This window comes from Macaca mulatta, chromosome 17, assembly GCF_049350105.2.
Source record: "Macaca mulatta isolate MMU2019108-1 chromosome 17, T2T-MMU8v2.0, whole genome shotgun sequence".
Classification (NCBI taxonomy): domain Eukaryota; kingdom Metazoa; phylum Chordata; class Mammalia; order Primates; family Cercopithecidae; genus Macaca; species Macaca mulatta.
Window position 1 is genome coordinate 7,986,821 of NC_133422.1, and position 23,210 is coordinate 8,010,030.

Sequence of the window (23,210 nt, forward strand, 5' to 3'; positions counted from 1 at the left end):
CAGGCTGGTCTTGAATTCTTGGCCTCAAGTTTCTCATCTCAGCCTCCCAAAGTGCTGAGATTACGGGCATGAACCACAGCATCCATCCCATACCTCAAACTTTTATCAGTAGTTTTCCCGAAGAAGTATTTTGGGATTTGGGTTGTGCAAATAAAAGGTTCCACTTATTATTATAGGTAAAAATTTAAAAGTTTGATTTTTTTTTTTCTTTTGAGACAGAGTTTCCCTTTATCGCTCAGGCTGGAGTGCAGTGGCATGATCTTGGCTCACTGCAACCTCTGTTTCCCGGGTTCAAACAATTCTCTGCCTCAGGCTCCCAAGTAGCTGGGATTACAGGTGCCCACCACCACGTCCCGCTAATTTTTGTATTTTTTAGTAGAGAGGGGGGTTTCACCATCTTGGCCAGGCTGGTCTTGAACTCCTGACCTCATGATCCACCTGCCTTGGCCTCCCAAAGTGCTGGGATTACAGGCGTGAGCCACTGTGCTGGGTCAAAATGATTTGATTTTTAATATCAAGTATATTTTATATTTTTACTTGAGTAGGTAAAAAAGTGATTGACTATGTATACTTATTGTATCTTGACTGTATACCCAAGTCAGAGTTAAGCATACAACTTGGCATAAATCATATCTGCTTTCAAACTTCTTAAAATCACGTTGAGAAGACGGGACATTTACTTAAGAAGATAAATAACAGCATAAAGTAGGCAGGCTCTACCTTAAGATACAGACCAGAAGCCCTTACATTTCACTGCAGGAAGCCATCACTCATGGGCATGGAAACTGGCAAAGACCTTAAGGAGAAGAAAGAGCTGAAGTCTGGTCAGTAAGCAAGGACATAACTAGGAAGAGTAGAAGTTGACATTCCAAGGAGATGGAGGGTGAAAACAAGGAAAACTGGAGGGGGGAATGTTCAAGACTCGCTAGAGGGATATATATACAGACTCGCTAGAGGGACAGGCTAGGCAGCCAGTGCTGAAAATGCTGAGGCCAGGCTGCGGGTGCATAGAGTGCTAGGAAGAGAGTGTGACTTTTGCTACTAGACCCTGGGAACTAGCTGCTAGACCCCAGGGAGCCCTGCAGGCAGCAACATATGCAAATCAGTACTTTAGGAAGATGAGCCTGGCAGTGGCTTAGAGAAAACACTGAAAGGTGGAGAGACTGGAGGAAGAGTTAGGTGAGGAAGGAGTCACGGGATCCTTGGGGTGTTGCTTTGCCAGCTGGAAACCTTTGTGGCTGGCGATGCCTTCTGCCTGAGTATTGCTCGCAGCCTCTGGGCTTATTCCGCCCACGCAGCCCAGCAGGCTGGCTCAGCTTGCACTGTGGGCCCAGATCCCACACCTGCCAAAGGCAAACCAGGCGCAGAGCCAGGAGGATTGCGTGGGTTAGTGACCGAGGGTCTGACCTCTGTGTGCAGCCAGGCACGCTCACTGCTGCAGCAGGGTGTGCAGCTCCAGGCACTGGCACAGGGGCCAGCTCAGGGTGAGGCTACAGCTGGGCTAGATATACCACATGCTGCTTCTGCTGCAGGCACCCGTGTCTGGATGAGGGGAACACGGTGGCCTGGCAGCTTGGAGACGCCAGGAACCACAGAGCCCCAAAGAGGCTGTCACAGCCCTGGCTTGGGGAGCCCCTAGGTCTGGGTCCCCTGGAGGGCCACATGTCTTCTCCCCTTGTCACCAGGTTGGTACAGTTCTTTCAGTCTCACCTTTCAGTGGATCCGAAGTTCTTGTCCACTGTCCAGGAAGAATGAGGCACTCAGACACGTGGAGGATGAGCAAGGCAGAGAGGAGCTTCACTGAGCAACAGAACAGCTCTCAGGAGACCCGAAGTGGGTAGCTCCTTTCCACAGGCAAGTTGTCCTGAGGTCTCTGCAAGTCTGGCTGAGTTGTAGGGGACAGGGAGGAGGGTGCAGAAAGTGGAGAGGTTAATGGGCTTCAGAAAGGAGAAAGTACATGCTGACTGTTGTTGCATGGGCCAGCGGAAAAAGCACCAGAATTTCTCACTCCCTGCTGGGGACTCCACCTGGGACTGACAGCTTGGCCCCCATGTGTCAGGCAGTCCCTGGCTTGAAGGTGGGGCTTCACTGGGGACCTGACCCCTTCTGCCCAGGAGCCTATCTGCCTCCTGCTACCATCAATTATATCATCCACGGTGCCCAGGCTGTTCCTACTGAGGGGCACCTGCAGGCCCATGCCCAGCCACCCTCAGCCCTGGCTTGGCCTCCCTCCTGTGCTGGTCGGTGTCCAAAGTCCAGAGGGGGCCAAGACAGCAGGGAGCTGGCATGTCAGCGCCACCCTAAGTGCACACACACCTGGCAGGGTGGCGACAGCGCATGGGGCTCAGCCTCAACTTTGCTGCAAAATCTGAGTGCCACCAGGAGTGGGAAGAGGCCAGGCAGCAAGGGCAGACACTTGTGAGCAGTGGGGGCAGGAAGGGCTTCCCCAGCCGGGAGCGCAGGGATGCCTGAGTCTGCAGCCACCACTAGTCTGGTGGCAGCTGCTCCCAGGAGGGTGGGGCTCCCGCTCTGCCATCTCAAAAGAGGGCGGGGCTCCCGCCAGCCCCATGGAGGGCACAGCCCCTGTGGCTCCCACACCGCAGCCAGCATCTTTGCAGTGGCCATTCCAGATAGGCCACTGCTGCCATTAAAAGGACTGGTAATCTAAGGAAGTTTATGGTGACCTAGTACTAGGTAAAGGATTAAAACCATAAAGGAAAGCACAGATGATGCTATTAGGTCACACTTAGGTGCCAGACATTGAGCTACATGATGTATATGTTTATGATCTGTATTTCTATATTTCTAAGCTACATGTGTTACATATTTAATTCATCTAATTCTTCCAGCAACTCTATAAAAGAGATGTCATTAGTGGTCCCATTTTCCAGAAAAGGAAACTGAGGCTAGAGAAGTTGAGTTACTTGCCCCTGGTGACACAGCTAAGACCAGGTGAAAAGAGAATTCCAACCTGGGCTGACAGGTTCCAGAGCCCTTGTCCTCACCACTACACGCAACAGGAGGTCGAGGAGAAAGAAGAGGCAGAATTTGGTGGCACCTGTCGTGTAAGCGGAGGTGGGCGGGGTGGGGCGGGCACAAGCCAAGTTCATAAACCTACGGGATGGAGGGTGCTAAGCTTCAAAGGACAAAGGGGTCTGGTCACCGTGGCTCACACCTGTAATCCCAGCACTTTAGGAGGCTGAGGCAAGAGGACTGTTTGAGGCCAAGAATTTGTGACCAGCCTGCGCAACATAGCAAGACACTATCTCTACAAAAAACTTTTAAAATTAGCTGGGTGTGGTGGCATGTGCTTGTAGTCCCAGCCACTCAGGAGGCTGAGGTGGGAGTTTCAGGCTGCAGTGAGGCTGCAGGGAGGCTGAGGCCAGGAGTTTCAGGCTGCAGTGAGCTGTGATCTCATCACTCCACTCCAGCCTGGGGGACAGGGTGAGACCCTGTCACTAAAACATCAAACAAACAAACAAATAAATAAAAATAAAACAAAGGGAACTGTGGGGACAAGAGTAACTTTATTGAAAATACTAATCCTCCATGTTACTTCGGACTGGCCCTGAGTCTGGGAAGGCCGCCAAGGTGTGCAGGTGATGTGTGACTCTTTATGCTAGAACGCCCATTCCTTATAAACTTCCCCCTATACAACTCTGGTTGCTGCAGAAATCTTAGGCTGTGACCACCATAGCCGCCTACACATCCTTCATATCTTGGGGTAAAAGCACGTGTGCTCTGGAAGGAATGTGTAGGTAGCTATGGGTGCACAATTTCAGGGGGTTCATGAACCCCACTTAAGACCTGCCCTAATTATACCATGTAAATAATTCAATAACGGGCAATTCTGTAGTAGAAATTTTATTCCCATCCATAAAATATATCACTAAATAGCTGAAAAAGTTACATATTATTTTAAAACACAGATTTAAAAAATCATATTAGCTTCTCCTTAGCAAAATGCTTTTGTTTTATGTATATTTACAAGAATATACTGTACTTCAGGTACACAATTCACTCAAGCCAGCCTGAGAAGGCCTTGGATGCAGGTTGATGTTCCAATAAAGTTCGTTATCAGCTCCTTCTGCCTTGTGACAGGATGATTTGATTTTACAAAAGTCCCTTTGAAAACAAGAGTAAATGCAGACAGCTTCTAGAGAAAAGTCCGGCGAAGCAGCAGTTGATAATAGATTTTCTTTTAGTGATGAAATTAATCTTGTTTTGGTAATCTACAGCCTGTTAGGGATAGGTGGAGGGATGAAGTCCTCAAAACTAAATTGTTCCTCTATGAATCTTCGACCTGAGCCTTTGGAGAGAGTGGCCCTGAATCCATCTCTCTGCTGAAAGGTCGCCTGTTTTGGTAGATGTGAGGACGTTCCGAAACACGGCCATCCACATTCTGATACATCTGAATGTGGGAAAGAGACAGAACACTGATTACCATCTGATGTAGATGTACATGTTATGTGCCCATATTACAAATTCTTTAAATAAAAACAATTGTTCTATATAGACAATTACTTTTTTGTTTGTTTGTTTGTTTATTCTTTAAGACAGAGTCTCGCTCTCTTGCCCAGACTGGAGTGCAGTGGCACAACCATAGCTCACCGTGGCCTTGATGTTCTGGGTTTAAGCAATCCTCCCACCTGAACCTCCTGAGTAGCTGGGACCACAGGCAGGCTCCACCATATCCCGCTAATTTTTTAATTTTTTTGTAAAGACGAGGTCTCACTATGTTGCCCAGGCTGGTCTCAAACTCCTGGGCTCAAGTGATCCCCCACCACGCCGCCCTCCCAAAGTGCTGCGATTACAGGTGTGAGCCACTACACCCGGCCTAGACATCACTTTCAAAATGTTTAAACTGATGTATAATAGATGTACATGTTCTCAGGAAACGTGTAGACAGGTACTTTTATTATGCATAGGTCTCAGAAGGTATTCTATAGAACTAAAAAAGCAATTTTGGTCCTTTATTAATGGAGAAATCAAGTCATAGTCAAATACTTTATTTCATTATTGAGTCTACTCTTAGATATAAAATGTCACTCTAGAAATCCTAAAGCCATGCAGAAAAATCCTAAAAGAGAAAGGCCACAAAAAGAAATCTGTTCATTATGGAGTTAATAATACAAGGGACTGATTCTTGAGTTTTCCCTTGGGAGTTTCATGACTTTTAACTTTTTTTTCTGAAATGAAGAGATTTACTTTCCTTTCCCAAATATGAAGTTAACATGCATTCACATAGATAATTTGAGAAAAAAAGAAAGGGGTATAGAAGGCTGGGCACAGTGGCTCACGCCTGTAATCCCAACACTTTGGTATTCTGAGGTGGGCGGATCACCTGAGGTTGGGAGTTCGGGACCAGCCTGGCCAACACAGAGAAACCCTGTTTCTACTAAAAATACAAAACTAACCAGGTGTAGCGGCACACGCCTGCAGTCCCAGCTACTTGGGAGGCTAAGGCAGGAGAATTGCTTGAACCTGGGAGGCGGAGGCTGCAGTGAGCCTAGATTGTGCCACTGCACTCCAGCCTGGGTGACAGAGCAAGACTCCATCTCAAAAAAAAAAAGAAAAAGAAAAAGAAAAAAGGCTACAAGTCATGACAAGTACGCACCATTATAGACAGCTTGCTATGCACATACAATTTTGTGTCTGTGGGCTCAGGTTGTATATTCTCTTTTAGAACCTTATTTTTGAATTATCAATATATTGTTATTATACTGCTCATATGTTGCCTGTGTCCCATATTTACATTATTCGCTAAGGATGGCCACATATTTTTTTTCATGGCAGCCTAGAGTTCCATAGTACTGATGTGTCATAATTAACCTTTTGACCCACTGGTTATACAAAACAAACTGAAAAGTGCACACTCGATGTAATCTGATGTTGGGATAAGCAGACGTGGAATTGCTGGATCAAAAAAGATGCACACTTGAACTGTGATACACAAGGCCAGGCTGCCCTGCAGAAAGGTTGTATTTATTTCTACTCCTATCAACAGTGCCTCTACATTTTCCAGAGCCTTCTGATCAATGGGTATGTCAGCCTCTCGCATCTCTTCTCTTTTGCTGAGCGAGACGTTCTATCTCCTTAACTATATATGTTTCACTATCTGCAAAGTTGGACCTTTTTCCTATACTTTATGTTCATTTGATTTTAATTTTGAATAGCCTGCCTATTTCCTTTGCCTTTTATATACATAAAAGGCTATACAGGCTGGGCACAGTGGCTCACCTCTGCAATCCTAGCACTTTGGGAGGCCAGGGCGGGAGGATTGCTTGAGGCCAAGAGTTCAAGACCAACCTGGCCAACATAGCAAGACCCTGTGTCTAAAAGAAAGAATTTTTTAAAAGGTGATATATTTTTATTATTATTTGTTTATAAGAACTTTATGATTTAAGAATCATGCATTCTATTTAAATTTTATAGATTTGCTCCCTTCCCACAGCCCTTGTTACTGTCTACTTCTTTATCTTTGTTTTTTGACAGTTTTAGTGTGAACTGTCCAGACTGCCTCCTACACTTCACTTTTCTTTCTAGAAAACTATGGTGTGCGCCACTACACCTGGTTAATTTAAAAATTTTTGGTAGAGATGGGGTCCCATTATGTTGCCCAGTCTGGTCTCAAACCTCTGAGTCCAAGCGATCTGCCTTGGCCTCCCAATGTGCTGGGATTACAGGCGTGAGCCACCATACCCGGCTTCTTTTTTTCTTAATTGTTCACCTCAAAGATAGCAGCTTTAGTAGTATGTTTGTATACTTTGTTGATATGCAACATTAATATACAGCATAGACTACACTCAGACTACTGTATTCAAATCCTAAGTCTGACATTTACCATGTTACCTTAGGCAAATTACTTAACCTCTCTGGGCCTCAATTTACTAGTCTGCTAAAGGGGTAATAATAGAACCTACTTCAGGGGATTCATGTGAGGATTAAGAGTTATTAATTTTATGGCTAATACATTAGTAAACTGTATGATTAAATACTCAAAAAATGTTAGCAATTACATTATTAGTTCAAAGAAACAACTTGTGGTTGTCCTGACCATCGCTATTATTTTGTTGTTGCTATTTCCTCTGTTTCATTAAATCTGGCTATGTCTCTATTAATTCCTTCTTTCTGCTTTGTTCATTCTCCTCCTCCTCTCTCTCTCCACCTTCTTCTTTGTTGTTGTTTGTTTTTTTCCCTAGCTTCTTAAATTGAAAGGCTAATCAGACTAGGTGTGGTGGCTCACACCAGTAGTCCCAGCACTTTGGGAGGTTGAGGCAGGAGGATTGCTTGAGGCCAGCAGTTTGAGACTAGCCTGCACAGCATAGCAAGATCCCCATCTCTGCAAGAGAGAATTTTTAAAAAGCTACTCAGGAAGCTGAGGTAGGAGGATCGCTTGATTCCAGGAGTTTGAGGCTGCAGTGAGTTATATAATCATGTCACTGCATTCCAGCCAGGGTGACAGAGCAAGAACCGGTCTCCAAAAAAAAAAAAAAAAAAAAAAAAAAACGGAAAAAAACGTTAGCTATTGATTTTCATTTTTCTTTGTTTTCTAATAAATGAATTTAGAATTACGAATTTGGGTAACTCTTACAGGTTTTAATAGGCAATATCCATTTTTACTCCTTTTCGCTATTTCCCCTTCTTCTTCTTAAGCAAAGCTTCCTTAAGAAGCATGATTTTTATTTTATTTATTTTTTGAGACAGAGTTTCATACTTGTCACCCAGGCTGGAGTACAATGGTGCAGTCTAGGCTCACTGCAACCTCTATCACCTGGTTTTAAACAATTCTCATGCCTCAGCCTCCCAAGTAGCTGGGATTATAGCTGCCTGCCACCATGCCCAACTAATTTTTGTCTTCTTAGTAGAGACGAGGTGTCACCAGGTTGGCCAGGCTGGTCTTGAACTCCTGACCTCAGGTGATCCACCTGCCTTGGCCTCCCAAAGTGCTAGGATTACAGGCGTGAACTACCACATCCAGCTGATTTTTAATTTTGGTATATAAATTTGGGGGCTTTTTTGGTTGGGTGACTTTTTATTACATTGCATCGAGATTAGTGAATGTGGCATTCACTAAAAATGTATGATAACAATTTTATTTATTCTGAGATTCTCTTTCCTAAATAGGCTTACTGATTGTTGCCATTTTGTGTTTTATTTTTGTATTTTCAATTTTTATTTATTTATGTTATTCTTTAGATATGGGGTCTCTCTCCTTTGCCTACAACTGGAGTGCAGCAGCCTCCACTCACTGCAGCCTCGACTTCCTCGGATCAGGGGATCCTCCCAGCTCAGCCTCCTGAGTAGATAGAACTACAAGTGTGCACCACCACATCCAGCTAATTCTATTTCCATGAATTCTCTTTATTTCTTTCTTCCCCATTTTGTTGGACTGATTATGTTTTCTAAAGTCATTTTTTCCCCTGTACTGAACCGGAAGTTATATGTTACATTTCTATCTCACCAATATCATTCTTACATTTTTAGCACCCACATTTAATCTTATGTTGATTTCACCATGTGGCTGCTCCCGCTTCAGAACTTTTGGAGGGTCCCAGGACCTCCTGCCTTTATGTTAGCCTTCAACTTGTTTTTCCAGGCATCCTCTGTTGTGGGTTTTCCCTCTGCAGGGCAATTTTAACTGATTTCATTGTCTCAGGGATTTTCCACAGTTTCTGGTCCACAAAAAGATCTCTTTCTTACTTTCAAAGCCAATTATGGCCTCAACTTTATTTAAGTTTAGTTTAGTTTTGTTGAGACAGAGTCTTGCTCTGTCACCCAGGTTAGAGAACAGTGGCATGATCATGGCTCACTGCAGCCGTGACCACCCCCCTCTGACTCAAGCGATCCTCCCACCTCAGCCTCCCTAGCAGCTGGGACCACAGGCAGGCACCACCACGCCTGGCTAATTTTTAAATTCTTTTGTAGAGACAGGGTTTTACCATGTTGCCCAGACTGGCCTTGAACTCCTGAGCTCAATCTATGCTTGTGCCTCAGCCTCCCAAAGTGCTGGGATTATAAGTGTCAGCCACCACGCTTGGCCTCCCTTCTCTTTAAAAAAAAAACAAAAAACAAACAAAAAACCCCCCATATTTCCTATAATTTATGGGGCCAAGTAGGAGAGGGGAGGTGATGTTAGTTCAGACCCCTTTTCTGAAACAGGGGACAAGCATGCGCCCCCTTTCATCAGCCCACGGCCCCTGCCTAGTGCGCTCCCTCAGCGTGCCCGTCCCGGCTGCTGCCGCCCCTCTCAACTGAAGTCCTGACATCTCATCTTCTGTCTCGCTTCTCCAAACTTCCTTTCACGCTCTCTTTTTCTTTCTCATTCCAGAAACGTTTGCTGAGCGCCTTCTACATGCTAAGCATCATGCTAGCAGCAAGGTCTATAATGATGAACCAAACAGATGTGGTCTCCAACTTGCTTTCATGCTGACTTCACTCATTTATTTAATCTCACAGGGCAAGCGCTACCCCATGGGGTGTAAAGATGAACAGGAAATAGTACTTACCCTCACTAATGAAGTCTAGTGATGAGAGAGAGAGACCCATAAAATAAAGTCATCCTACACTAGGATTTGAGTCTCACATGGAGTTATAGCTGAACGTGTCATGGGAATTCAGAAGAAGGAGCCTGAGATCTGACTAGGGAAATTGGGGGAGGCTTTGCAGAGCACAGAATATTTTATCTGGTTCTTAAAGATTGAGACATGTTCGTCCATCCTAAAAATCTTCATCGGTTCACCACTGTCTAAATGCCTAGGCATGTAATCATGTTATCAGTGATCTCCCTGATCTAACCCCGTTGGTGCTGAGGTTAGACATAAAAGCCTTAACCTATGTTTTGTCCATGTATTTCCCATTCTTTTTCCTGGTTCTCTGAGGGCCCTTTTCCTTCCCTAGTCCTTGATGCAGAAACAAAGACGCTGGCCGGACACGGTGGCTCACACCTGTAATCCCAGCACATTGGGAGGCCGAGGCCGGCAAATCGCTTGAGTTCAGGAGTTTGAGACCAGCCTGGCCAACATGGTAAAAACCCGTCTCTACTACAGATACAGTAGCCAGGCGTGGTGGTAGGTGCCTGTAATCCCAGCTACTCAGGAGGCTGAGGCACGAGAATTGCTTGAACCCGGGAGGTGGAGGTTGCAGTGAGCTAAGATCACGCCACTGCACTCCAGCCTGGGTGACGGAGTGAGACTCTATCTAAAAAAACTAAATTAAAAAGAAAAGAAAATAGGGCCGGGTGGGGTGGCTCACACCTGTAATCTCAGCACTTTGGAAGACTGAGGTGAGCAGATCATGAGGTCAGGAGTTTGAGACTAGCCTGGACAATATGGTGAAACCCCATCTCTGCTAAAAACACAAAAATCAGCTGGGCGTGGTGGCACATGCCTGTAGTCCCAGCTACTTGGGAGGCTGAAGCCCGAGAATCACTTGAACCCAGGAGGTAGAGGTTGCAGTGAGCTGAGATCACGCCACTGCACTCCAGCCTGGGTGACAAAGAGTGAAACTCTGTCTCAAAAAATAAAATAAAATAAAATAAAAGAGGAGAGGAGAGAAGGGAGGGGAGGGGAGGAGAGGAGAGAAGATTCTACAAAACCATTCACAGATGTACCAGGGAAGGTCACCCTGGGGAAGGTGACAAGGCCAGTTTTCCAACCAAGGGACTAGATAGGATTGTGCAGAGTGGGCAGGGCTGCCTGCGTGGCTGTGTGGGTTCTGCCTTGTACCAACAAAAATGCCCAGCAGAGCGGGCAAGATGGCTGAGATCCACTCCAAGCTCCCCTCCTTCAGACTGGCTTAGACTGGGGCAGGCTGCATGAGCCCTGAGTAAGGGGCTTCTCTATGGATTCCTCCCACCTGGAGAAGGGGTGCATTTCCCTTCCTTCCTTCCTTCTTTCCTTCCTTCCTTCCTTCCTTCCTTTCTTCCTTCCTTCCTTCCTCCCTCCCTCCCTTCCTTCTTTCTTTTTTCTTTCTCTCTCCTTCCTTCCTTCCTTCCTTCCTTCCTTCCTTCCTTCCTTCCTCTCTTTCTTTCTCTTTTTCTTTCTTTTTCTTTTTTGAGACAGAGTCTCACTGTGTCACCCAGGCTGGAGTGCGGTGGTGCCATCTCAGCTCACTGCAACCTTCACCTCCCAGGTTCAAGAGATTCTCTTGCCTCAGCCTCCCAGGTAGCTGGGACTACAGGTGCATGCCACCACGCCTGGCTAATGTTTTGTTTTTAGTAGAGATGGGGTTTAGCCATGTTGGCCAGGCTAGTCTGGAACTCATGACCTCAAGTGATCTGCCCACCTCAGCCTCCCGAAGTGCTGGGATTACAGGTGTGACCCACCGCAATGGGCCGTGGGGGCCTGTTATCTAACCTGCTTAAAGGAGCTACCATTTTCTCTGGGTGCTTTTGACACTGGTCACAGAGGGTCAGGGAACAGAGTGGAAGGAATTGGGAGAAAAGGTTGGTGAACTGTCTGTCCCTAAGCATGGATTCCCTCAGTTGATTAATCATGCACAGATACATTGCCATTCAATGGTTCCTGATACCTGACAGGCCCCCTGAACAGAGGGAAGGGGATCTGGACATCCTGTGGGTATGGGGACGTGAAAGGAGAAGCTCAAACCAAGACCCAAGTGGTCCTGAAGCCTCCATCTTGGCGACACGACCTTTACATTTTTGTTTTCCTCTCTACTCCCCCATTCTCCCTGTATATTAGGCATAGCAATTTACTTGCCACTCTACTTTTTCAACTTTGGACTTTTATTTATGTTATTCATTCATCCTGGAATATCCTACTCACCCTCTACTCTCCAGCAGCCAAGATGCTATTCAGTCCTCACATCCAGCTCAAATAAGTTCCCCACAAATCCACACCCAACTATGCAACGAGTAACATCAATCAGTCCTCTCTTAGCCAGGCACGGTGGCTGATGCCTATAATCCTAGCACTTTGGGAGGCTGAGGCAGGTGGACCACTTGAGCTCAAAAGTTTGAGAACAGCCTGGGCAACACAGTGAGAGCCCATGTCTACCAAACATACAAAAAAAAAAAAAAAATAGCTGGGCCTGGTGGTGTGTACCTGTGGTCCCAGCTACTTGGGAGGCTGAGGTGGGAGGATTGCTTGAGCCCAAAGTGCGGAGGCTGCACTGAGCTGAGATCATGCCACTGCACTCTAGCGTGGATGACAGAGCAAGATCCTGTCTCAAAAAAAAGTGTATAGCTAGCTAGCTATACATGTACGTATATATTCTTTCTTTACCAGCTCACTTCCTGTTTCATTCTATAACTCTTCTTTCAGTGTACCTTACAGTGTCATTAACAGTTTACAGGCATCTGTGCAATAGGATAAGTCCGTTGGGGGCTTTCCATTTCCTCCAGCCTTTTGACCTAATTCTCTGACAATAACCTAGTTTCTATGTAATTTTCAAAAAACATCACAGCAGTAGGAAAGTCCACACTATCTACCCAGGTCTGTATAGAGAACACAGAACAGAAAACAGACTCTCAACAATTTAGAAAGAAGGACGGACAATCCACTTAAAAATCAGATTTATATTTAACTAATATTTTATTGAGTAAATACTAAGTGCCCACTACGGGCTAACTCTTTTCACATCCATCACCTGATTTACTCCGTCTCACAACTCCGTGAGGCGAGATTTGTTAATCACATATTTCAGGTAAAGAAACTGAGGCGGAGACTCCCCAAAAGATTAAGTGACTTATCAAGTAAATGATGGAGCCAAGATGTGAACCTCAGTATTAGGAGCTCAAGGTTCTCTCCTTTATTTACTTCATCTGGAGATGGCTCTTTTCACTACACCAGGTAGTGGTGCTGACGGGGGAAGCGTTAGCAAAGAAATTCCAAGTTCCCAAAGCTCAAAAGATAATCTAACTTAACAACCCATCTTACAGGTGAGAACACTGACGCTTAGAGAAGTAAAGTGATTTGCTATAATGGACACAATTGGGAGACAGAGTGGTAGAGCTGGTATTCAACCCTCAGAACTCCTGGCCAATGCTCTTTCCATGCTACCACAGAGCGTGATCGAGTCATGTGATTTTTGCACACTCATGGTTCATAAGAAAGGGCTAGTGGCTTCTGGAGGCCAGGGATTCTTTTTATTTAGTTTTATTTAGTTGTCTACTTCACTGCACTGAACACTTGAGAGCTTTTAATGTATTAATCATTTGGCTGAAATCAGGAAAGGTGTTTTTTTTTTTTCTAAAAACATTCGTATCAATAAATATGTTTTAGGGCAGGCACAGTAGCTCGTACCCTGTGATCCCAGCACTTTGGGAGGCTGAGGTGGGGGAACTGCTTGAGCCCAGGAGTTCAAGACCAGCCTGGGCAATACAGTGATACCCTATTTCTACGAAAAATAAAAACATAAGCCTGGCGTGGTGGTGCTATCCCGCAGTCCTAACGACTCGGAAGGCTATGGCTGGAGGATTGCTTGAGCTTGGGAGGTGGAGGCTGCAGTGAGCCATGATCACACACACTCCAGCCTGGGCCACAGAGTGAGACCCTGTCTCAACAAATAAATAAATAAATAAATAAACAAATAAATAAAGTTTTACCCCACACAACTTTGCAAGGGCAACCAAGAAGAACTGCGATGAGAATGAGAACTTGGTACCTTTGGTTCATAGGAAGTCAGCAACAAGTGTTTTAATTTACCAATTTCCTTTATAAAGCTTTACAAAGTCCTGGCTGCTACATACCGCTTCTTCCGCATCCTCCAGCTGACATCCTAAAAATGAAGTCAAATGAGGGAAGGATGGCCGCTTCCTTGAGTCAAAAGCCCAGCAGGATTGCATTATAATGTATCTGTAAAAGCAGTAGAACAAGGAACAAGATGAAGAAGTCTGAATGAAGCCAAATGGATCATTTTCCATATAATGAAGCACCATTGATTCCTCTGGAGCTACTTATTTACAGCATGTTTGTTTCGTGGCAAGTTCTCTACCAGACTTTGAATTCATATCCGAAAGGAGAAATCAGATGATGGGCAGAAATGCATTTTTAAAATGTGATGTAGTGGGTAGAATGGAATTACCTTCGTGGAGCCCTCAAGCAAAAGAATTAAAACCTGGAAGCAGGTGCCTCTGAGGACAGGACAGGTTCAGCTTTGTTCAGAAACTCCCAAAACAAAAAGGAAGCGTTTTCTTTTCTTTTTAAAATGGAATCAGACAGCTGGGTGTGGTGGCTCACACCTGATCCCAGCACTTTGGGAGGCTGAGCCAGGAGGATTGCTTGAAGCCAGGAGTTGAGACCAGCCTGGTAAGCAAGACCTCACTTCTATTTTTTTAAAAAAGAATCTTATAAACTTTGCATTAAGGAGTTTGACTTTTTTTGGTCATGCCTTTGGAAGTAGACAGACTGTAAATTTCTGATTTCAACCAAATTACTGTCTGACTTGAACTTACATTTCTTCTGTAGCATAAAATGGCTGATCCATTTTAAATCCATTTCGAATCAGTTTGTAGAAGTTAGCATCAACCGGAATGCCAGGGTAAGGATTCACACCTGAGGAAAACACGAGACAATTGCAGCCATTCATCCATTTCTTCATTTGTTTATTGATTCATTCAATTAACAAACATGTATTGAGAGCTGCCATGTGCCAGACACTGTTGCAGGCACACGGGCTGCAGCTGGGAAAAAGAAGTCACGGTTCATGCTCTCAAACAGGTCATAGACCAGTGAGGAAGACAGGCTGAAGGACACCAGCAAATAAACATAAATTTATGGGCTGCAATACAAGACCCATCAGTGTTGGGGGAAGGGGCGGGGGGCACCGAGAGAGCAGAGCATGCAAAGCCCAGAGTCAAGGGAGGCCAGCAGCTGCCCAACATACCAAGTGAGAAGATTTCCCACAGTAATATTCCGTATGACCAGACATCACTCTTAATGGTATAGATCCCTTCAAATAGGCTTTCAGGGGCCATCCATTTTACAGGCAGACGGGCCTGTGGAAAACCCAGAGGAAATAAGATGGTGAATTTCCCACATACAGACATGACTTCTTTTCTCTTGTATTAAGATGAAATGCATCATCTTCCTAAGACCACCCTTAACGCCTTATTGCAAAAATCACATTCCTCACGTGAAAGGTTTTCACTTTCAAATTAACATTCTGATAATACTAGCCTAAAACACAAGGCATATTTCTTTACAACTCCTCTTGAACAAAGGCTTGTGCTTGGAATGGGTAAGTTTAACTTTCCATCTTTCCAGTGGAAAGATGTACTTTCCATTAAGGAATAGCCAGTTACTTGCCTAGGGGTAAGTGGGTACTAGTGAATTAGTGAGATCTTCTGTTAAAGCATTTCTGGGAAGACCTTTAGTGGAAATGTCATCCACAAGAATGTCGGGAGGGGAGCCCACGTCATCACTTCCAGAAATGATACCAGTCTGGCTTCTGTGGCTTTAATAATTTCCACTAGCATGAAAGGGGGTTTTGACTTAGTATAGTATCAGATTAGAATCAAGACACAAGATGGGTAGGTTACTGCAGCAGAGCTTTGTACTGATTTTCTTTCTATTTATTTATTTATTTATTTTGAGACGGAGTTTTGCTCTTGTTGCCTGGGCTGCAGTGCAATGGCGCAATCTCAGCTCACTGCAACCTCAGACTCCCTGGTTCAAGCAATTCTCCTGCCTCAGCCTCCCGAGTAGCTGGGATTACAGGCACGTACCACCATGCCCGGCTAATTTTTGTATTTTTAGTAGAGATGGGGTTTCACCATGTTGGCCAGGCTGGTCTCGAACTCCTGACCTCATGATCCACCCACCTCAGTCTCCCAAAGTGCTGGGATTACAGGTGTGAGCAACTGTGCCTGGCTGTACTGATTTTCTTTTACATGGGTTGAGGAGTCCTTCACAGCACACGTTTAATCAGCACATGCTTAATCTGCCAAGTAAACCCTCTTTTAAATGTATGCAAACTGATGAGCTATTGATTCAAGCCGGCAGGTCTGGTTAATTTGATTAATTAAAGAAATTAATTGTGGTTCCAAATGGAATTCACTTTCCCACATAAGAGACAACCAGCTGGTGGGGCAGAAACTGAATGACTACATATGAGCAGTCTATGATGACTAGGAGTAGACTGTAAATCAACTAAGACGATTATTTGATTCTAGTGGGAATACAGTTTAATTTGACTTTTCGCATTTACTGCATGTTCACCCTGGACAAGGTGCTTTCATGTTGGTTTTATTGTTTTTTTCCCACATCAACGCTATGATGTAAGTGCAAAACCCTCATGGGAGACACTACAACACAGGGGTGAGCACAGATTCGGGGCTCAGACTATTCATGTTCAAGTCCACGTGCTGTGTAACCATGGGCAAGTTACTTTTCTGTGCCTCAGTTTCCAAGTGGGTACTCTGAGGAAAAAATGAATTAATATGCATAAAGCACCTAGATGCTTAGCATATAGTAGGTACTATATCAGCATTTAATATTATTATTATTATTTCACAAGTAGGGAATTCTTTTTTGAGACAGGGTCTCATTCTGTTGCCCAGGCTGGAGTGCAGTGGCATGATCATAGGTCACAGAAGCCTCGACCTCCTGGGCTCAAGTGATCTTCCCACTTCAGCCTCTCCAAGTAGCTGAGACTACAGGCGGGTGCCACCACACCCAGCTAGTTTTTTATTTTTTATAGAGACAGTTGAGTGTCTCACCATGTTGCATAGGCTGGTCTTGAACTCCCGGTCTCAAGCAATCCTCCCACCTTGGCCTCTCAAAGTGCCTGGGATTAAAGGTGTGAGCCACCAGCACCAAGCCAGGTGTTGTAATTCTTTAAAAACACACATTTTCAACTACACAATTTTGTCATCCATTACTTCTAATAGTTCTTTTTGTAAACACATCTGTCCTTAGTTTTTTATTACCAAGTCAATTCGCTCTTTTTTTTTTTTTTTTTTTTGAGATGGAGTTTCGCTCTTGTTGCCCAGGCTGGAGTGCAGTGGCGCGATCTTGGGTCACTGCAACCTCCACCTCCTGGGTTCAAGCGATTCTCCTGCCTCAGTCTCCCAAACAGCTAGGATTACAGGCACACGCCACCATGCCCAGCTAATGTTTTGTATTTTTAGTAGAGACAGAGTTTCGCCATATTGGTCAGGTTGGTATCGAACTCCTGACCTCGTGATCCGCCCACCTCAGCCTCCCAAAGTACTGGAATTACAAGCGTGAACCAACGCACCCTGGCAATTCACTCATGTTTTAGGTCTTCCTGTGTTAACAGTAAAAGGATGACAAATATTCATTAATTCATATTTAAGTATTTAGCTTTAACATTTTGTATGTATTTATGTGTTATCTATGTTTTGAAGTGCTTTATTGTGACGATTAGCTTTTCACATAATTGAAAACATAACTCAATAGTCACTTTATAGCTAGGATAACTGAAGTAAGTGCAAGCATTGAGATTTGGGGTTTTTTAAAGTGAGGATTGTACTCAAAGGCCCCTAACGGATCTACTCTGACTAGCTAGCCCGAGGACAGATGTGATGCTATTTTGCTCAGCTTTTATTATAGATGGAAGATTCCCTGAAGCTGCAGAAAAACCTTTTAAGCATAAGCAAGCAGACTGCTGTGAGGGTTTTTTGATGTTACCATTAATCAAAAATGCACCACAGTGAGTGCAGATGTTTACCATGATAACGACAAAACACAAAATAGCAGCATAAAAATAAGTAGGAAATAGCAGCCTCACATTGCCCCTGACAACATAGTTGGAATCACTCATGATATCTCGAGCCAATCCAAAGTCACATATCTTCACCACTTTCCCGTGGGTGACAAGCACGTTCCTGGCGGCCAGGTCTCTGTGAACACACTGTCAAGAATGACACCGGAGTGTTATTTACTGTGATGTATATTATCCTGGAGTGCAATCTTTCTTCTAGGCTCAAGTTCAGCAGGAGGTACCGATGATAGAAGGCCTCTTATCTTTACTGGGCCGTGCCGTGAGCGGTCATGACGATGTGTAACAAACAAAGGGAACATAAGAGACCTAATTCTGCACCTATGGTGGCTGCAGTTATTTGTGCAGCTTCTGAAGCATCCCCAGAGGCCAAAGAAGAGTGAATCTTTTGCAGCTTCTGAGCAAAAGTGAGAGGCTCCCCAACAGGGGCCCTCCTCTGAGCCTCCAGAGGGAGTCTCAGAGGCTGTCCTCCAGTACTGTTATTGTGGGTGTGAGAAATAGCATCTCTTTTCTTTCTTTCTTTTTTTTTTTTTTGTTTTGAAATGGAATTTCACTCTTGTTGCCCAGGCTGGAGTGCAATGGCGTGATCTCGGCTCACTGCAACTTCTGCATCCTGGGTTCAAGCAATTCTCCTGCCTCCGCCTCCCAAGTAGCTGGGATTACAAGCATGCGCCACCACGCCTGGCTAATTTTGTGTTTGCAGTAGAGACAGGGTTTTGCCATGTTGGTCAGGTTGGTCTCGAACTCCTGACCTCAGGTGATCTACCTACCTTGACCTCCCAAAGTGCTGGGATTGCAGGCGTGAGCCACTGCGCCTGGCTAGCATCTCTTTTCTGACTGGAAAATAGCTTTAGGAATAAATGGAGTAATATCGAAGGAAATAATCGGAAAAACAAAAAGCTAAAAATGAGTTTGGAGAGGTTTACTGAAGTGGAATTAGGAGTCCCTGAGCTGAGAGATGTCGTGACGTTAATCAAAGGGGTCTCACAAGAAAATGAACTTTACTAAGGAAGATCTGAAGGGGAACAGGGACTAGCAGCAAAGGTCCAATGTACACTCTTTCATCTTTAAAAAAGAAAAAGAAGCACCATGAACGCCAGCAGCCCTGTGCCACAGCCCCTCTAGAGCTCCCTCCTCCATACCCAGTTTTTTCAGTGCTGTCTACTTGCACTTTGCCCACTTCACCCCCAGGTCTGCAACCTGCCTGCTCCTCCTGCCTGTCTGCCCAAGCTGCTCTGGCCAAAGCCCGCACTGACTGACATGGCACCCACCCAGTGTCGATCTGACGGGACCTCCCTGTGGTGTCTGCTGCTGGTGGCCAGCCCCTCCCGCTTCTGGTCCTTCCTCTGGGAACCCTGTGCATGGTTCACTCCTGCTTTCTCCCCACTGCTCTGCCGGCTCCTGTCTCCCTCAGGGGCTTTGTGCATGAGCCTACTCTCACTCCTGAGGGCTGCATCCTCACATCCCACACCCTCACCCAAGCCATTTCATCCAAATCTAGGGATGCAACTACCATTGCCAACATCCCTATTTCCAACCCAAACACTTCTCTTGAGCTTCAGACAGGAGTGTCCAAGTGTCTGCTAGACCAAGCTCTACTTGGTTGCCCAAGGCACCTCACATTCAGTATGTCCAACTCATTACCTTTATCCAAAAAAACCTCCTCCTGATTCCATGCTCCCTATCCTATTCCACATTCCCTGCTGGTTTTCCTTTTCCTTCAAAAACCTCCATCAGTCCAAGCATGAAGCATGCGTTCCTTCAGAAAGCCTCTTCCACTGCATCTCCCCCTCCCCTAGCCAGGTCTGCTGTGCAGATCCCTCCCCTGGGTTCCCAGAACTTACTTCAATCGCAACACTTACCACACTATAGTGTTGTTTTCTTTAAACTTTTTTAATTTTTAAAAAAAATTTTTTTGAGACAGTCTCACTCTGTTACCCAGGCTGGAGTGCAGTGGTGCAATCTCTGCTCACTGCAACCTCTGCCTCCCAGTTCCAGCAATTCTCATGCCTCAGCCTCCTAAGTAGCTGGTATTATAGGCGTTCACTACCATGCCCAGCTATTTTTTTATTCTTAGCAGAGATGGGGTTTCGCCATGTTGGCCAGGCTGGTCTTGAACTCTTGGCCTCAAGCAATCCACCATCTCGACCTCTCAAAGTGCTGAGACTACAGGCCTCAGCCACCGTCCCCAGCCTCTGTGTCATCTTTGACTTGCATGTCTGCTTATCTCTGTCTCCCCTGTCATTCATAAAATCTTCAAGCCCAGGAGTCATATCATAACTGACTCTGTATTTCCAGCATCTAGGACAGTGCTTGGCACGTAGCTGGGGCTCAACAAATGTTTGATGAAGTCAAGGGCCTATAGAGTAAACTGAGGGGTACCCGAGGAGTATCAGGGCGGGGGTGAGAGACAAGCAGGGGACAGTGACACGCATGATTCAAAGGGGAGGCCTGATGTGAAGATAAAAGGATAGAGGGCCTAAGAAACTGGATGTTCTTCAAAAATTCATAGTATTACAAGCCTGGGGTTGAAGGGGAAGCAGTGCCCTTGACCACCAGTTGGGAGTGGTTTGAGTATTTACTTAACTATGGGCAGCAAACCAGGCCAGACAATCTAAGTAGGTGCTCTCCCACATCTGTAAAGATGTTTGTGGGCCAGGTACAGTGGCTCACGCCTGTAATCCCAGCACTTTGGGAGGCTGAGGCGGGCAAATCACTTGAGGTCAGGAGTTCGTGTCCAGTCTGGCCAACATAGTGAAACCTTGTCCCCACAAAAATAGAAAAAATGAGCCAAGTGTGGTGGTGCGCACCTGTAACCCCAGCTACTAGGGACGCCAAGGCAGGAGGATCGCTTGAACCCGGGAGGCAGAGGTTGCTGTGAGCTGAGATTGCACCACTGCCCTCCAGGCCGGGCAACAGAGCAAGACATTGTCTCAAAAAAAAAAAAATGCTTGTGAAAGCAGGATTGTAGATGTGTAAGTGAAATAGAGAAAGACTGAGGTGGGCAAGATGCGTGAGAAAGAAGAATCCAAGCAGCAGGTGGGGAAAATGAAGAGAAGAATGGGCCTTGCAGTTGAGAGGTGGGGAAATACTATTGTGACAGTAATTTTTAAAAACTTGTATTATTATTGCTTTTAAGCTTATTTCATTATTATTTTGAATAGACAGGCTGGAGAGCAGTGGTATAGTCATAGCTCATTGCAGCCTGGAAATCCCTGGGCTTCCCTCTGAAAGCACTGGGATTACAGACATACACCACTGGGCCCAGCCTATTTTTTATTTATTTATTTATTTATTTATTTATTTATTTATTTATTTATTTTTTGAGATGGAGTCTCGCTCTGTTGCCCAGGCTGGAGTGTAGTGGCGCCACCTCAGCTCACTGCAAGCTCCGCCTCCCGGGTTCACACCGTTCTCCCGCCTCAGTCTCCCAAGTAGCTGGGACTACAGGCGCCTGCCACTATATCCGGCTAATTTTTTTTGTATTTTTAGTAGAGACGGGGTTTCACTGTGTTAGCCAGGATGGTCTCGATCTCCTGACCTCGTGATCCGCCCGCCTGGGCCTCCCAAAGTGCTGGGATTACAGGTGTGAGCCACCGCGCCCAGCCACCTATTTTTTTGTTTTTTACAGAAAGGGTCTTGCTCTGTCACCCAGGATGGAGTGCAGTGGTGCGATCCTAGCTCACTGCAGTTTCCAACTCCTGGGCTCAAGCTATCCTCCCACCTTGGCCTCCGACGTAGCTGGAGCTACAGACACGCACCATGAACGTCTGACTGAGACAGTAAATTTTTAAAGGAAAAAGGCTGGGTGCGGTGGCTCATGCCTTTAATCCCAGCACTTTGGGAGACTGAGGCAGGTGGATTGCTTGAGCTCAGGAGTTCAAGACCAGCCTGGGCAACATGGTGAAATCCCATCTCTACTAAAATACAAAAAATTAGCCAGGCATGGTGGTGCGCGCCCAGAGTCCCAGCTACATGGGAGGCTGAGGTATAAGAATTGCTTGAACCCAGGAGGCAGAGGTTGTAGTGAGCTGAGATCGCACCACTGCACTCGAACCTGGGCAACAGAGCGAGACTCTGTCTCCAGAAAAGGAAAAGAAAAAAACAAAATACAATTGAAAGTAGTCTTTCCAAATTCAGAGAGAAAAGAGGAGAGAAGAGGCAAGGGGAAGGAAGTGGAGGAGAAGAGGAGGAGGAGAATAGAAGACTGCAAGAAAAATGAAGGGGAAGAATTTTGGGAAATAAAGAGAAGGTAATGAAAGGCAAGCAAACGAGGAAGGAAGGTAGCCAGACGGCAGGCTGTGATCTGCTTATAGGCAGGAGACGTTTGAAATCACAGAGAACAGTGGGCGGAAAGGCAGTTCAAAAAGAAAGTAAAATTGGGGTAGAGACCATGGTTCACGGCAGGCTCCAGGGCCTTACCAACACAGCCTGAATGGATCTGGGGTTAGCAACAGAGGAGGCAGTGAGCCTACAGAGCTGCTGCCAGCCCACAGCACGTAGGGTGCAAATTAGACAAAGACACGCAGGGTGGCTGGCTGGATTTCAGCCTCCACTCATCCCCTGAGTGAATGCCCACATGCAGGGCACAACCTGAACAGCTGTTCAGAAAGGGATTGACAATGCCATACTTTGTTTTGAGGAAGGATTTCTGAGGACTTCCTATCTCCACCTTCAGCCCTGGAAGTTTCAGGGGACTTTGTGCAGGCTGGGAGGGCTGTGCTAGCCGTGACCTCACAGGGGATCCCAAGCCTTTATGCTACCACAATTAGCCAAGAGCCAAGGTAACATTCTAGGTGACTCCAACAGCGAACGGGGGAGAAAAGGTAGACTTTAAGGGATACGAGTTAAAACAAACAAGAAAAAATATATAAGCACATCTTTTCGAATGTTTTTTTTGGTTTGTTTTTTCTTTAAAAGGAGCGTACCGACTTAAATTCCAGAAATTCCATTCCTTTGGCAACTTGATATGCAAAGCAAAGAAGATCTTCAAATGTAAGCACATTCAAGTCCTCCTCTTCTTCCAGCCTTTTTTGGTTTTCATATTCAATTTCATCTGTAAAATAGAGCCAGTCTTCACTTTTGCCAAAACCCTAAGAAGTTGTCTTATTAAATCTCTATGGGGAGGTTATTCTAGCCAGAGTTAGGTGAGGTGCTAAGACATACACATGAAGCTATGGCATTATCTTCGCAGCAGCATTAGAGCTGACCTGTTTACTCTGCTTACCAAGGGTCACTGGAAACTTGTTTTGGTTAGAGATAAACTTTGGAATTGCTTTGATGACCGATGACCTCCTGATTGATTAGTCAGGAGTTTTAGATACTTCCCTTTTATACTAGGTAGGGCTGTCACAGTGGGAAAGGAATTAATATTAATTAAGCGTTGATTCCTTTTTTTTTTTTTTTTTGAGACGAGTCTCACTCTGTTGCCCAGGAGTGCCATGGCACCATCTCGACTCGCTGCAACTGGATTCTCCTGCCTCAGCCTCCCGAGTAGCTGGGAC

At 45.5% G+C, this 23,210-nt stretch overlaps 1 protein-coding gene across 3 annotated transcripts in view; it reads right to left on the minus strand.

Annotated features, from left to right (window-relative positions):
• Positions 1-3,851: 3,851 nt before the first annotated feature.
• FLT3 (fms related receptor tyrosine kinase 3) overlaps positions 3,852-23,210 on the minus strand; it is a 96,553-nt gene continuing 77,194 nt past the window's right edge. For 2 of the 3 annotated variants that reach the window (XM_077974138.1, XM_077974137.1), the window contains 6 exons: positions 22,635-22,762; positions 17,716-17,838; positions 14,848-14,959; positions 14,417-14,516; positions 13,712-13,817; positions 3,852-4,411 (listed from right to left, as the gene is read on the minus strand). In XM_077974138.1, the coding sequence (XP_077830264.1) occupies positions 4,289-4,411; positions 13,712-13,817; positions 14,417-14,516; positions 14,848-14,959; positions 17,716-17,838; positions 22,635-22,762 (692 nt within the window). In that variant the 3' untranslated portion in view covers positions 3,852-4,288. The remainder of the gene's footprint in view (positions 4,412-13,711; positions 13,818-14,416; positions 14,517-14,847; positions 14,960-17,715; positions 17,839-22,634; positions 22,763-23,210) is intronic. The other variant, XM_077974139.1, reaches the window with a different exon arrangement.